Raw genomic sequence first — 15,768 nt, 5'->3', positions numbered from 1 at the left:
TGCAGTACATGGAGATCCATGAAAGTATTTTATAACTTACATGAATTAAAACTTTGATACTCTCAATAAGTGAACCATGCATGATTTCAAATTGCTGCATATGCTCCTTTATGAAATGAATTGTCTCTCAAAAACATCTTTTAAATTAGCATCTAAGTCACTCGAATGATGCAAATAACTTGAAAGTGTGTTAACATATAAAGTTACAAGCCCACATGTGCTCCACCCAAAATATTAAAAGTTTAAATACGATGTACGATAATGTCGAACCGTCTTATCTATAGAGCAAGATGTAAGTCTCTCCTCGCTAGTATGATCCTACTCCTCATAAGGACGAAAGTTGACGAGTATAGTAATCTTGAAATAAATGTCACAATCCTAAAATAAAAATTTACAAATCCAAATCTCTTAGTATGAGCCTCCTCCTTGCAAGGGTAGAAGTTGACATGACCCATACTCTAAAAGTCTAATTAATAAAACTAAATGCCCCCTCTTCAAATATAAAAGTTTTAAAATGTTCAAATCTCTAATGATAGCCGTGTTGACTGAAAATTTCAATCGAAGTGTTCAAATTCTTAATTCAAGATTTTCAAAAATAATCTACTAAAATTCAAGCAAAAATTTAATCACGTAAGAGCAAAGCAAATGCAATCCACCATTCGCAACAGTTTATCGAGAGTGACAAATTTTTTATTGTCTTCGGCTCATAAAAAGCTAATGTTAGATTAAGTGTACCTATATATTAATAATTAAAGTAATTGCATGTTAGTATGAAAGTGGCACGAGTCTTTATCATCGTGGTTTTGCCGCTAAATGACTATACAAAGTAGCGGGTCAGAGCTCTCTGATCGGGTGTTTGCTCTCAAATGACATCATTACATTATAGTTACGCCCGCAGGCCTTATGTTCCTGAACGACTTTCTATCATTTGAGTTGTGAATTATGAGGGTATAATTGATTAACATAAAATCTTATGTAAGTTAAAGTTGACTTAAATTTGTCTTTATAGACAAACATCTACCCAAAATCTACAAGAATACCTTGGATGACACAACCCATGGCTGCTGACAAGAATCATTCTGTCATATTAGGTCAACTATCTCCTCTAACTAAGTTGATTAGGGACCATGATAACCTGTGTTGATGGGACCATGAAATCTTAATCTGGTTCGTCTTCATTTCCCCACCATCCACTTTAAGCTTCAAGTGGTCAATTCTACAATTTAAATCCTAAGTTTGCTCTTAATACATGTTGAATATTCAATTCTTAATGACTAGACTTAATCGAAAGTGCTCTCCTATTATTAAGAGAATAATTAATCATAGGGGCTTGCGGCTATGATAAACCTCAAACCCTATATTAAAAAAGTAATCACTAAATGAGTGTGAAATCTCTACACACTGTTCTATCTACAATTCAATCGGTCTTCTAAAAATTCGACCCTCCAAAGCTCTCTTAACATATTATAGAGAGTCCTTTCTGATTAAAGAGAGAGCTCATGAAATTTCGGAGCCCACAAGCATCAATTATTTTATTAGTATTTACATTAGTTATATAAATATATAAATTTTGAACGATGTCTGTAATTCTCCTTTTATAAATTTATTCTGTTAGACAGTGGTTTGTGGCTTAATTTTAAAGGCGGGACTGCGAGCAGAGCATCCTGCGCTTGTATGAGAATGAGAGAAAGTTGATGTGGAGGGAGGAAGAAGGAGGGAGACCATGGTGGCGATTTTGCTCCGTTATTCCTACCCAGTGTGATTCTTATAGAACACCTGCCATTAGGTAAGCTTATTTCTGCTACTTCGATATCCTTTTTGTGTCCCTCATTTTATCTGTATCCTATTCACTTCAGCTTGAGTGAGATTTCCATGGCTATCTATTTGGTCCCCCGGTGGTAAATTTCCTTTTCTTCTTTTTTTTTTTTTTTTCTAGAAAAGAGCAGAGTTTCCCGACATTCTCTTAATTCACTCTGTTTTCTATTTTTTTGTCTTTCAAGTGGTCATTACCTCCCTGTTTGGATTTAAGTTCTTCTGCAGTAGTTGTTTTTTGTCTCCCTCATCTTCAATACGTCTGTTTAAAAGATCCTTCTTGTTTGTAGTTTGAGCTTCTCATTTGCTTACTCCGAGATGCCGCTGCTTCTTTGTTTTGCAGATGATTTAATTACGGAGTTGGAGGAACTTGATTCTGCTCTCCGCCATTGTAGCTCACCAAAAAGAAAAAAAAAAGATTAAAGCAGTGTGAAAATGTTTGAAAGAGCAGGAAAGAGGGGAGAGAAAAAATAAAGATAGAAAATTTAAGTTGAGCGGTGCTGTCAGCTTATGCTTGTTGGTCTCTGCCATTCTTTATAGTTTACGAATCTAGAGGAGTTGCTGTATTTCCCTTTTAGCACCGGACTCTGTGGCCTTTGTCTCTTGCTGGAGAAACATCACTCTCTTATTCCAAGGAGATGGTTGGATTCAATGTCCGTTTAAACCCTAAAAATCCGACATTTCTTCTTCGTTGGAAAATATAGCACTTCTTTCTCCTTCCCCATTCTTCATCCTATTTATTGGTTAAAGATTCCATCTTTGCAATGAGTCTCATCAAACTCCAACTGATAGCTTAATCAATTTTGTATGGTTTCTGTAAAACTTACATTTTTATCGTGGTATGAGCTTTGAGGAGGTGGTGAGGTCTTAGGGTTGTAAAAAAGAATTGAAGGTCGGCAAAATTTTCTACGAATATGAAGTACATGAAGCTTGGAAGCAAGCCTGATGCCTTCCAGTCTGATGGGAAAAACATCAGGTATGATGACCCTTTTTTTTCTTTTTTGCAGATTGTTTTGGTGGTTGCAGTTCATGTTCTTTGTCATCATCATTTTCCTGCTATTTTTTGTTGTTTTTTTCGGTCTATACTTGATTTTGTTACCAAGAGTTCTGTTTTATTGGAGTTGTGTCCTTATCTCAGAGTTAATTTTCAAAAATTTGTATGGCTTGAGAGCTCAAAGCAAAGAAAGATCAAAAATCAAATTTTTTTTTCTTCATTTTGCGGCATTTATATATGCATACCACCCAATTTTTATGTATTTACATATCTAAAACTTAGACTTTAATATTTACTTATATAATGCTTTAGTGTCGCACTTACATCAAAATATATGCTTCAAAATGTGTGCTAACTTCAGAAAAATTAGTATTAGTAGTATTTTTTGATGTGATGTTAAAAATGTGGATGTTATATTACTAACTATCTAAGCTAAGGCGTTATATGAATAAATACATGAGAATTGTGTGGCATGTTTGTAGAACACTCTTTTTCTTTTTCATTATTTTCATATTTTCTTATAGGTTTCTTTTTTGAAAAACTTAGGGCCCATTCGGTTGCTTGAAATTAGAAAACATATTTTGAAAAACACAATTTGCTGAACTTCATCATTTAGTTTAATATAAATGGAAATCATTATTTATTTTAGACTCAATTGAATTCTTTCAAGGCTCCCTCTCATGTTATGATTTCATTTTCTCACACAAAATGGGTGAAGCAAAAATCATTTTTCTATCCATAAGCAAACAAATAAGCCCTTCCAATCCCTTAAATTTACTTGAACAAACCTAAGTTTCCAATATATATGATTCAAAAAAAAAAAAAAAAAAAAAAAAGTTTCCATTGAGTGCAAGATAGTTATGCTCATGATTGTCATTACCTTTTGCTACTGTGTCTAATGATTCCATGAGACTTGCATTTATTGCTGTCAAATGTTTGTGTTTATTATACAACTGCACAAGTGGCTATATGATATTCCTTTTTGTTCATCATACATGGATTTAAGCAAAAAGAAGAAAGTGAACAGGTACTTGTATTTAATTTCATATCATTCTGGCGTCTGAGCCTTGTGTGGGTCCATTATGTAGTTTTCACATGTCAAATGTGCCAGTTTGCTGAACAACACTCAGTTACCTTATTTTAATTTAATATCTACGCTTACAAATTTGTTTCTCCTTCTTGTGGCTTAGGATAAGAGATCTAAGTAGACCTTGAATTCATCATGTAGGCTTGTTCTTGCGTAGTGCTTTAAATTGTTAACTGTTTTTGTTTGCAGGTTTGCGGCAACGGAATTGGAAACAGATATTATTATCAATGTGGGTGATGTGAAGTTTTACCTGCACAGGGTAGTACTGTAATTCTTTGAAAATTTTCTTCATTTACTACTCTTTAGAAGTGACTCTGAACTCCATTAATTACTGCCTCTTGGCCCATAACATGTTAATCGGATGCCATCACTCATCTATATTGCTATTACAGTTAGATGTTTATCAGACAATACTGAATTAAGAATCACATCATTTTTAAGTGTTTTTATTTTCTCAAGTAATATCTGGGAGCAGATCTTTGAAGGTCTTAAAACTGTTGAAACATTTTTCCACATGTTATGTGAAAAAGCTGCCTGTTTGTATGTGTTTTGTTTATGTAGCCCCGATTCAGCGGCACATAATTAGGAAGAAAAAAACGCTGCAAAATTCTAACTAGTTCGGATAAGGCTAGTCATAGTGATCTGTACATTACTTTTTTCTTCCTTTCCATCAGAAATTAGATGAAGTCTTATCTCATAAAGCTATGCATTTAACAAACGAAAAAGTAATTTGCATTTTTATGCAGTTTCAACTACTGTCCAAGAGCCTAAGATTGCAGAGATTAACAGCAACCAATGATGCAGAAAACAGTGATGAGATTGACATTCATGATATCCCTGGTGGCTCCGCATCCTTCGAGATTTGTGCCAAGTTTTGCTACGGCATGATAGTCACCCTCAATGCTTACAACGTGGCTGCAGCTCGCTGTGCCGCCGAACACCTCGAAATGCATGAGACTGCCGAGAAAGGGAATCTGATATATAAGATAGACGTATTTCTCAACTCTAGTATTTTTTGCTGCTGGAAAGACTCAATCATAATGCTCCAAACGACAAAGATTTTGCAACCTTGGGCAGACGAATTGAAGATTGTTAACTCCTGCATTGACTCCATAGCTTCTAAGGCTTCCATGGATCCTGCAAAAGTCGAATGGTCTTATGCTTATAACAGAAACAAACTTCCATCAGAGAATGGTCTTGATCTGCATTGGAACGGAGTGGTGAAGCAGCAGTCCGTCCCAAAAGATTGGTGGGTCGAGGATCTCTGCGAACTAGAGATGGAACTCTATGAACGGGTTATAATGACGATAAAATCCAGGGGGGGAGTAGAGGGTAGAGTGGTTGGAGAATCTCTAAAGGCTTATGCTTGCAGAAAGTTACCTGGTTTCATTGAGAGTGCGACTCATGGAGGAGACTTTGCGAAGTGCCGCACTTTACTGGAAGCCATTGTTTGGTTGCTTCCTCCTGAGAGAGGCTCAGTTTCATGCAGTTTCATGCTTAGGTTGCTGAAAGCTGCAAGCTTTATTGATTGTGGTGAGAATTGGAAGAAGGAGCTGATCAAGAGACTAGGATGCCAGTTGCATGAAGCATCTGTGACTGATCTATTAATTCCCATTCCGGTAGGAGAGAGCACATTATACGACACAGAGATTGTTCTTCGCATGGTGGAAGAGTTCTTGTTGCAAGAGCATGGTGGTTCTCGAGCTAGTTTGAGGACTTCAAAAGAGCTTCAGGAAAGCCCTGGTCTTTCTTCAGAGCCTGGCAGTCCCAGAGTAGCCGTTGCAAATTTGGTCGATGGGTACCTTGCGGAGGTTGCCAAAGATCCTAATTTGACACTTTCGACGTTTATCGAACTAGCTGAGATGGTATCAGGGGCCTCACGGCTATCTAATGATCAGCTTTATCATGCTATAGATTCATTCTTGAAGGTAAATTCCCTACATTATAAGATAAAACCAATTATACACTTATTACTTTTTTGAAGTTGACCTTCTATGATATAATGTTGCTTTGCAAATGATTAAGCCGGCATCTTTGCATAACTATGAAGATCAATACTTTTTATTTTTCTTATGTAGTTTAGGCTTAGCTTGATTATGAGCCTAGCTTTAAATTCTTGTTTAAGTTTGTTTAATAAATTTTTATTGATATTAAGAGTTAAATCTTTTATGCGTTATAGAAGAGTGGGAAACAACACCTTTAAGAAGTTAAAAAAATATGAGAGAATGTTTTAAAATGAAGCATTTACATGATTCATCCACTTTTTCATTTATTTTCTCTTCGGCTTCCCTTTACTGTGTAAACTATAGATGTGATATAAAAAAAAAATTCATATAAGTATAGCATAGCTCATCAAATAAGCAAATGAGAAATTAGTAAATGGCCAATTTATCAAGCTTTTATAGCCTACTTATTGAATAATAAATGCCAAACTAAAAAATTGTTCAAGCTTGTTCAATCATCTAAATAAAAGAACATAACTAGTTTTGTATTATTATATGGAGTCTAATTGTGTCGATCAGTTGTCAACTTTGAGCCCTCAATTTAACCAATCAAGCTTAACGATGAGTTTATTGGGGGTTTGGGGGACCGACTGTGCACCCCCATATTGCAATGGCCCCGAAATTTTTTTTTTCCTGTACATAGTGTCTCGGCACCATTCTTGCAGCACCCTGGCGTAAGGAAGACATAACTGTCTTGCCCAATCCAGTTTCAAAACCCAAGAGCATAACACTGCAGTGCCTGGTTGCGGTGTGCACATGGATGCAGCGCCCATTGGAGTGCCACAACATGACATTGAGGCGCCCCAGTGCCCGTAACTGATTTTAGGCAATTTTTTTACTTATTGTGTCGGTTTTGTTGGTAGTAGTGTGCTGGATTTTGAATTCGTTTCTGCAAAGGAAGAGACAAAGGCATGTGAAGAGGCTTGAGTGTGGTGTAATTTATAAGATTCTCATAAATTTATGTATAGTAGATTTATTGGTGTAATGTGACTCGGTGTTTTTTTTTTGAGTTTTGCCACATTAAATCTCATGTTTTCTGTGATTTTCTTATTTTGTGCACTTATGTTCAAAATTTTACTTCATATTCTCGAATTAGTTTCCACAAATTTCATCTCACCAAAATCTTCAATGAACTCGGTATCAAAATATTACTTTGTATTTCTCGAATCAGTTTCCATAAAATTGCATTCTCTTTCTTATTCACATTCCTCAATGAATCATGATACTTTTAGAAAATTGCAACAACTTGAGTCTTCTCAACCTTCTTGAATCCTTCCTGAACTCTTCCACCCCATTGATCAGCTTTGCTCAAGATTCACCTAACATCATTGTGCAAATTGTAGATCCTCACTGGTGCATGACTACCATGCTTTATTGCATGAAACCTTAAATTTTAGAAATTTATTCATTAAAGGTACTTTTGGTATTAAAGTTCTAATTGGCTCACAGTGAATGGAAATTTTATTTACATAATTTGCAACCAATTGCCTCAAGAGTTTTGAAGCTGTGTGCTCCAGTGGACATTGGCTGCAGCTTAGCTTAACATCTGTATTTAGGCTTTCTCATCAATCTCTGCCTAAAGATTTATAGCTCCAAACCTGCATTCATTTTTCTCAGCCGCATTTACGTACATGCCACCCAATTCTTATATATTTGCATATCATACCCCTAAACTTTACACATTACATTCAGACCACCCTAATGTTTCATATCACATCAACAATACCATCATTTTAACTTCTAAAAATTGAAATACACCTTATGATGCAAAATTGAAATTCTAGTGTTAGAAATCTAAATACATAGGATTTGTGTGGTGCGTATATAAATCTTCCTTTTTCTTTTCAAATTGCTTAATCTTAAGGCTCTTACCAACATTTTCTTTCTTCTGCTGTCACAGGAGCATCCAGACCTCACAAAAATTGAGAAGAAGAAGATCTGCAGCCTTCTGGACTGCAGCAAGCTTTCTCATGATTCCTGCATCCATGCAGTTCAGAACAATCGTCTCCCTCTAAGAACTGTCGTACAGATTCTATATTATGAGCAATCAAAACAGTTTGCTTTATGTAGCTGTGGGACTAATCTTTCATCAGGAAGAGCTTCTTCTCTGGTTCATCAAGAGAACCGGTCGGCATCCTATGGAAGTTCCAGGTCCGCCGCAACGACGAATACTGATAATGAATTAAATATTATCTCCCTCAAATCCACAAAGCTCAATGGCATAGGAGAGAATGGTGACAACAAGAGCAATGAGAAAGTGAAGGGAGCTCTAGTGCCTAAGAGAACAATGTGCAAGCTGTGGTTGGGGAAGATGCAGGTAGGTGAGAGCAGTAGCTCGGGGACGCCGAACAGCATTGGTTCGATGAACCGTGATGAGGCAAGATCGACTCCATCGAGGAATTCGAGGCATTCGGTTTCATAGCAGATTGTTAAGAAAAAAGCTTGGGAGGTTAAGGATTCTTCTTCTTCTTCTTTGAATTTTGGAGGTGTTGGGCTGAGAGGACTGTGTAGATATGGTATTAAGGATGTTTTGCTGATTTGGTGATGGTAGGGGGTTCATATATTATGGTTTTCGTGCAAAACTTTGATTTTGGTTTGGTGCAGATCATATCATTGATGTTTCAGTTTGCGGTTCATTGGTTTTTGGCTATTTTGATGTTGGGACATTTACATTCCTGCAGCCTAATTCTTATGTATTTACATATCTAATGCTTAAACTTTACTTTTTACATTTATACCTGAAAATATATGAGATGACTTAATTTTATTGATGAAAAGAGAGGTATAAATATCCATTACAGAACTTACAGGTAAGGAAAACAATAAAAACAAAATACAGTAGAAAATGAAATGAAAAAGAACAAAATATAAGAGGCAGCGAATCTCTCTTATTTAAGGAGAGAAATAAATAGAGATTCCCAAGATCTCTCATATAATTTATAACCCTCTAAATATAGAATTATAACAAATATGAAATATAATCATTAGTATTTTTGAGATCTTTCAACACTCCCCCTCAAGTTGGGTTGTACAGATTGTACATGTCTAACTTGTTACATAATTCTTTGAAGTTTATTATTGAGAGGCTTAGTGAGGATATCTATTGTTTGAAGTCGGGAAGGAATGTATGCAAGTTCGACGACTTCTCTCTCAATATTTTCTGAGATGAAGTGTCGATCGATCTCGATGTGTTTCGTTCTATCATGATGTACTAGATTCTTTGCAATGCTGATGGATGTCTGGTTGTCGCATTGTAGTTTGACAGTTTTTTCAGTTAGCATTCCGAGTTCACTGAGTATTCTTCGAAACCACATTCAATCGTAGATCCCAAGTGCAAGAGCTCTGAAGTCAGCTCCAGCGCTGCTTCTTGATACCACATACTGCTTTTTGCTTCTCCAAGTGACTAGGTTTCTCTAGATATAAGTGCAATAGTCAGAAGTCGATCGTCGGTCTAATACATCCCCTGCCCAGTCTGCGTCTGAATACACTTCTATACTTCGATCCTTATTCCTTTGAAACAGTAGCCCTTTCTTGGAGTCATCTTAAAGTATCTCAAGATCCTGTAGACTACATTCATATGTTCTTCCGTAGGACTGTTCCTGAATTGACTAACAACACCAACAGAAAAAACCAATGTCGGATCGTGTGTGTGAGAGATAGATGAGTCGCCCCAAGAGTCCCTGATATCTCCCCCTATCCACAGGTGCGCTATTTTTCTCAGTGTCGATCTTCTTGTAGATATCCATTGGAGTATCGATGGGTTTGCAACCGAGCATACATATTTCCTTCAACAGGTCCAATGTATATTTTCGTTGCGACATAAATATTCCTTGTTTGATCGAGCTAGTTCCATGCCGAGAAAGAACTTTGGGTTTCCGAGGTTTTTGATTTTGAATTTTTGAGTGAGAAGCTTTATCAGATTTGTGAGTTCTTCTTCGTGATTTCCAGTGAGGATGATTCCAGTGGATTTCCAGTGAGGATGATATTGTCGACATATACGATTAGAATTACAATCTTCTTTTTGGGAAAGGTTTTCACGAAGAGAGTATGATCTGTCTGACACTGAGTATACCCTTGTTTTGTCACTGATTTTGCAAATCTGTTGAACCATGCTCGGGGAGATTGTTTGAGGTCGTACAATGATTTTTGGAGTTTGCGGACTTTGATGCCTTAAAAGGATGCTTCTAGTTCGGGAGGTGCTTCCATGTAAACTTCTTCTTCCAAATAGCCATTTAGAAAAATATTTTTCACGCCGAGTTGATGTAGCTGCCAATCTTCATTTGTCGCAAGTAAGAGAATGATTCTGATGGTGTTAAGTTGGTCACAGGGGCAAAGGTTTCTTGGTAATCAATACCGTAAGACTGTGAAAAACCTTTTGCTACGACACGTGTTTTTAATCTCTCAATTATACCATCTGCCTTGTATTTGACTTTGAAGATCCATTTGCAACCGATTGTTTTCTTTCCCTTTCGCAGGTCTTAAACAGTCCGTGTACCATTTTTTTGTAGGACTCTTACTTCCTCATTGATGGTTGTTTTCTATCCCGAGAGTTTGAGAGCTTCATCAATAATGTTTGAGACTTGTATATTGTCGAATGCAGTGACATAGGCTCGGTAAGCTGAAGATAGTCTTTCATAGGACACAAAGTTGGAGATCAGATGCATTGTGTGTTCGTGCCTGAGTGGAGTTCGGATAGACCTGACACCTTTCCTTAAAGTAATTGGAATGTCGAAGTCATCAATCATAGGTATAGTAGATTCATGTTCAAGTGTGTTCGTACCTGAGTGAATTTATGGAGAAGTTGGATTTGGTTCTGACTCTTGGATTGGTGTTGGATGTGTTGGGTGATCTATGTGTGAATTGGACACTTGAGGACTAGACGGGGACTGATTGTTAGGTACATTTTCACGTGAGTTGGATGAACTTCACGAATCCGAGTTGGGAGATAATGAGTTCGGTTCAAGGGACGAAAATTTGGTGTGTGGTGGTATGAAATCGTTGTCCCCCCAAGATTGATATTCCCTTAAAGTCTCCCCATGAATATAGAATTTAGGTAGTAAGGCTGATTTTCAAAGAAGGTGACATCCATAGTGTTGTAGGTTTTTCTTGTGAGAGGAAAGTAGCACTTATACCTTTTTTGAAGAGGCGAGTAGCCGAGGAAAATACATTTAGTAGATTTGAGGTCAAGTTTGCTGCGATTGTGTTAATGAATGTGAACAAAGGAGGAGCAGTAGGTAGACTTTAGGTAATTGCCTTGGTGCGGGGAAATGATTTTAGAAGGAGTTGGACTGGACTTTAAAATTTGAGGATTCGAGAAGACATCCTGTTGATGAGGTAGGCTGCAGTAGATACAACATTACCCTAAAAAACCTTAGGCACGTTAGAGGAAAACATGAGGCAGCCAAGGCAGCTGGCCACCTCGAGAAGGTGGCAGTTTTTGTGTTTAATGATCCCATGTTGTTGACGAGTGCCGACACAAGAACTGAGATGGAGGATGTCTTTAAAGGTGAGATAAGAGCCGAGGACGAAAGCGAAGTACTCCTTTGCTTTATCAGTCTTGAGTGCCTAGATGGAGGTTTGGAATTGTATTTGGATCATTGAGTAAAATTGTTAAAATATGTGACCAACAGCAGATTTATCTTTCATAAGAAATAGTCACGTTAGTCGAGTGTGATCATCAATAAAGGAGACAAACCACCGAGTCCCGGTACGAGTTGTAACACGGGATGGGCCCCAAATATCGCTGTGAATAAGTGCAAAGGGTCGGGAAGAGGTGTAACCAACACGTGGAAATGACGTGCGAGTGTTTTTGGCAAGTTGACAAAATTCACATTGAAAGAACGAACATCTTTATTGATAAATAAATTTGGAAATAATTTTGCCAGATACATAAAATTTGGATGGTGGAGACGAAAATATCATAACATGATCTCAGAATCTTTATTGACATTAGAGTTGAAGAGAGAATCTGGGTAGACAAATGTCCGCAACGATGTTGTGGTGGTGAAGTATCGTTGATGACGTAGAGACCCAAGCACAACTCAACATTGTCAATCGTCTTTCCCGAGTCCGCATCTTGAAATTCACACGTGGTAAGGAAAAATTTAGCAATACACCTCAGATCACTAGTCAACTTTCCGATGGATATTAATTTATAATTTAAAGTAGGAACATGAAGCACAAATAAAAGTGGAATGTTTTGGGTGATGTGCACGGAGCCAAAACCGATGACTTTAGAGACAGAGTCATCGACAACGCTGATGGTGGAGTTGTCTTCGCACGACATATAATCATGGAGAAGGGAGACATCGTCAGTCATGTGATGAGAAGCGCCAGAATCGATGATCCACTGACCGATGGATTCTTGATTGACTGTGAAGGCATGGTAGAACGTACCTTGATGCGTGAGCAGGCTGGTGATGGGGTCGGGAATAGCCAGATCAGGTGGTTTGCCAATCAGTTTGTGCAACAAATCTAGTTGCTCTTTGCTGAGTGGACTGGGCGCTGGTGTAAGAAGGTCATCGGCAGCGACGACGCTGATGGCACGGGGAGCGCGATCAGACCGAGGCTTTCAATCGACCGGCTTTCCATGAAGCACCCAACAAGTGTCTTTATTATGGCCTGAATTGCGGCAGTGGTCGCACCAGGGATGGCCCTTGCGTGATGGGTTGTCGTTGTGTTGAGGCGGAGTAACCTAAGCTGCAAGGGTGGATGCGTCAATGGAGAGATTGGGCGAGGTGGAGATAAGCCCAAGCATGACTTTCTAGCGGTTTTCTTTGCAGCAAACCTCGGAGAAGGCCTCGCGAATGCTCGGTAGTGGTTCGAAGCCTAATACACGAGAGCGGACATGATCGAGAGAGTTGTTGAGGCCGAGAAGGAGTTTAAATATCCTTTTTTGCTCAATGATCTGACGGTATGAGTTGGAGTCCAGAGTGCATGACCTGACATGGACTTCATACATGTCAATCTGCTGCCAGTAACATGAGAATGCATTAAAATACTAAGTCACAGATTGATCACTTTGGCGAAGATCGTTGAGGATTGACTCAATCTCGAAGAGCTTGGATGTGTTATCCGAGTGAGAGTATGTGTCGAGCAACATCCAAAATACTCTTGGTCGTGTCGTAGAGAAGAAAATTTTCGTCGATGTCGTTGGTCATGAAATTGATTAACCACGACATGACCATGTGGTTTTCTGCAATCCATGTCCGAAATTTTGGGTCATTCTTGGTCGGAGCAACGACATCACCGGTGATATAGTCGTCATTGCCTTTGTCGCAGATAAACATCATGACGAATTGAGACCACCGAAGGTAGTTCTGGCCATTGAGTTTGTGGCCAGTGATGAGGGATGAAGTGTCATCGATTCTGGTTGGAACTTGGGCAGATGAGACGGAGGATATTTCTTAGGAGGAAAAAGAAAAAGTCGTCATACTGAAGAAGATTGATATGGCTTTGATACCACAAAAAGATATGAGAAGTCTTAATTTTATTGATAAAAAGAGGAGTATAAATAATAAAAATAGAATACATTAGAAAAGGAAATGAATACTAACAAAATATAAGAGGCAGCGAATCTCTCTTATTTAAGGGGAGAAATAAATAGAGATTCTCAAGATCCCTCATATAATTTATAACCCTCTAAATATAGAATTATAACAAATATGAAATATAATCATTAGTATTTTCGAGATCTTTCAACAATACCACACAAATATTTCTATGACATTAAAAATACCACCATTTTAACTTTTAAAAAGTGGAGTATAACTTTCCATGCATAGTTATGTGAGCTCCGAAAATTCGCGATCGCTCCCCGGGCACTCTATGCATTTGCTTTAGTTTTGTTTTTTGAGAGAGCTTGGTAGTGTTAAATTTTCATAAGGTTGATTGGGTTGCACATAAAATAGTACCCAAAGATTTCACCCTCAATTAGCGATGACTTTTTTTATTTGCTTGTAACGGGGAGTGAGAAACACTGAAGATGACTCATATTAGCTTGTTTTTGATAATCCATAATCCATGTTCCTGTGAGGAACACAGATTTCCTTATAATTAAGAGTGAGGAGCAATTAAAGTTGACTTCTACTGGCTTGTATTTGATAACCCCTCTTCCAGTGGGGAACACAAATCCGCTTGTAATGGGGTATGAAGAGCAATTGAAGCTAACTCATATTGGCTTGCATTTGATGATAGCACGTCTTCCTAAAATTTGTCTCCGTCGATAAACTGTTGTGGAGGCTGGATGGAATTGACTTTTAAGTCTCAACTAATTAAATTTTAGCTTAAATATTTTGTTGGTTACTTCGAAAAACTTGATTTAAAAAATTGACCCCTCTGATTAAATTCTTCGATCAACACAACCATCATCGAAAATTTGAACATTTAAAGCTTTCGTATTTGAAATGGAGATTTAATTTTGTCAGTTTACACTTTTAGGATATAAGTCATATCGGCTCCTGTCTTTATAAGAATGATCCGACTAGCTTGATGATTTAAACTTGTAAATTCCTATTTTAGGATTTGAAGATTTATTTTGAATTTACAAAAGACTTACAACCCAACCTTATAGGCAAAACGATCTGATTAGCCCGCGCAACATTCTCAAACCTATTATTAAAACATTAATGAGTAATTGATTTTTTTTATATATAGACCCTTAAAGCATATATTGCTCAAGATTATCTCAAGTAGTACTCATTAGTCTCGAGTAGAATCACATTTCAAAATATTTCATTTGACTTGGAAAAATAAATATGGATTTTATATAGATTTTTAAATCATTCAGAGCTTAAGTATTTGCTGGAGCACTATAATTTTAAACATTAAAAAGGGTTCGCCTTTTGTTCGCTAGTAGGACTATTGTGAATCTGGTGACGAAGGCGATTTACTTATGTATTTGAGCTATTTTATTTGGAATATTTGGTGTCTTAAAACAATTCATATGTTTTTAAGATATGAATTAAATCAAATAGCTTGAATGTAAGATTTCATTTTAAGCTTTATAAAATACTGTCTTGCGTTCGCTTGTAAACATGTTGCGAATCCGGTGGCAGAATTGAATATATAAGTATAAGTTTAAAATTTAAGAATGACATTTAATTTTTGAATTTAACTTTAATTTATATATTCATATTTGAGTTAATTTGCCAGCCCCAATGCTTAGATTCAATCAAGTTTTAGCCCCAAGTTGTATAATTTGATATTAGAATTCTGTTTAGCCTCCCAATTTATGACTTTTCATATTCAATTCAAGCTTACAAGCTTATCCCCTCTAATTTATAATTTTGCATGTTAAATTTAATATTGACCCCTCCAATTTATATATTTAAATAGACCACGTAAACATTCATTTTATATAAGAACATGTATTTTTATTTGATCACATTCAGATATAATCAAATATGAGACTTTTAACTCACAATTTGTTTTTGTTTTTCTTTATTTCTATTTCAACATTATTTTAATTCCAAATAATTCAATTTTGTAAGAACATTTGTAAGTCCAAAATCACCATAAATTTCAGCAGCTTCCTAGCAGCGTCCCTGGTTAAGGGGGTTGCATCGGGCTGTCAGTCTGTCCAACTGTCTATAAGACACATTGATTATGGTCACGAGACACTCCGACAGGAAAAGATCTTCTAATCCATCGGTCTATGAGAAGCATGTGAATCTTCATTTTTCTTGTATTTTAGGCCAGAAAATATCTTCAAATCGACCGATCTATAAAAGTATCGGGTTCTTCAATTTTCTTGTACAACAAAATGTGATCCCAATTTCCCTTTCTTGATACATTTGCTTGTGAGACGGCGATGACTCTCTCTCTCTCTCTCTATTTATATATACATACATATATATATATATATATATATA

At 36.9% G+C, this 15,768-nt stretch overlaps 1 protein-coding gene across 1 annotated transcript; it reads left to right on the top strand.

Moving 5' to 3' along the window:
• The first annotated feature begins 1,609 nt into the window (after positions 1-1,609).
• LOC110024466 (BTB/POZ domain-containing protein NPY4-like) lies at positions 1,610-8,478 on the top strand. The gene is made up of 5 exons (XM_020724445.1): positions 1,610-1,786; positions 2,156-2,788; positions 4,083-4,152; positions 4,640-5,821; positions 7,797-8,478. The coding sequence occupies exons 2-5, from the start codon at positions 2,727-2,729 to the stop codon at positions 8,316-8,318; spliced, it is 1,836 nt and encodes a 611-aa protein (XP_020580104.1). The 5' UTR covers positions 1,610-1,786; positions 2,156-2,726; the 3' UTR covers positions 8,319-8,478.
• Positions 8,479-15,768: the final 7,290 nt, after the last annotated feature.

This window comes from Phalaenopsis equestris, unplaced genomic scaffold (assembly GCF_001263595.1).
Source record: "Phalaenopsis equestris unplaced genomic scaffold, ASM126359v1 Scaffold000256, whole genome shotgun sequence".
NCBI lineage: Eukaryota > Viridiplantae > Streptophyta > Magnoliopsida > Asparagales > Orchidaceae > Phalaenopsis > Phalaenopsis equestris.
Note: the sequence above shows the minus strand (reverse complement) of the source record. Positions and strands in the feature narration are given on the sequence as shown.

What these genes read in the sequence shown, in the direction of transcription:
- LOC110024466 (XM_020724445.1), top strand. Translation starts at nt 2,727, where the DNA reads ATGAAGTACATGAAGCTTGGAAGCAAGCCTGATGCCTTCCAGTCTGAT. An exon ending in TCTGATGGGAAAAACATCAG is followed by an intron (nt 2,789 to 4,082) that starts GTATGATGACCC and finishes TTTTGTTTGCAG; the next exon opens with GTTTGCGGCAACGGAATTGG. An exon ending in CTATAGATTCATTCTTGAAG is followed by an intron (nt 5,822 to 7,796) that starts GTAAATTCCCTA and finishes CTGCTGTCACAG; the next exon opens with GAGCATCCAGACCTCACAAA.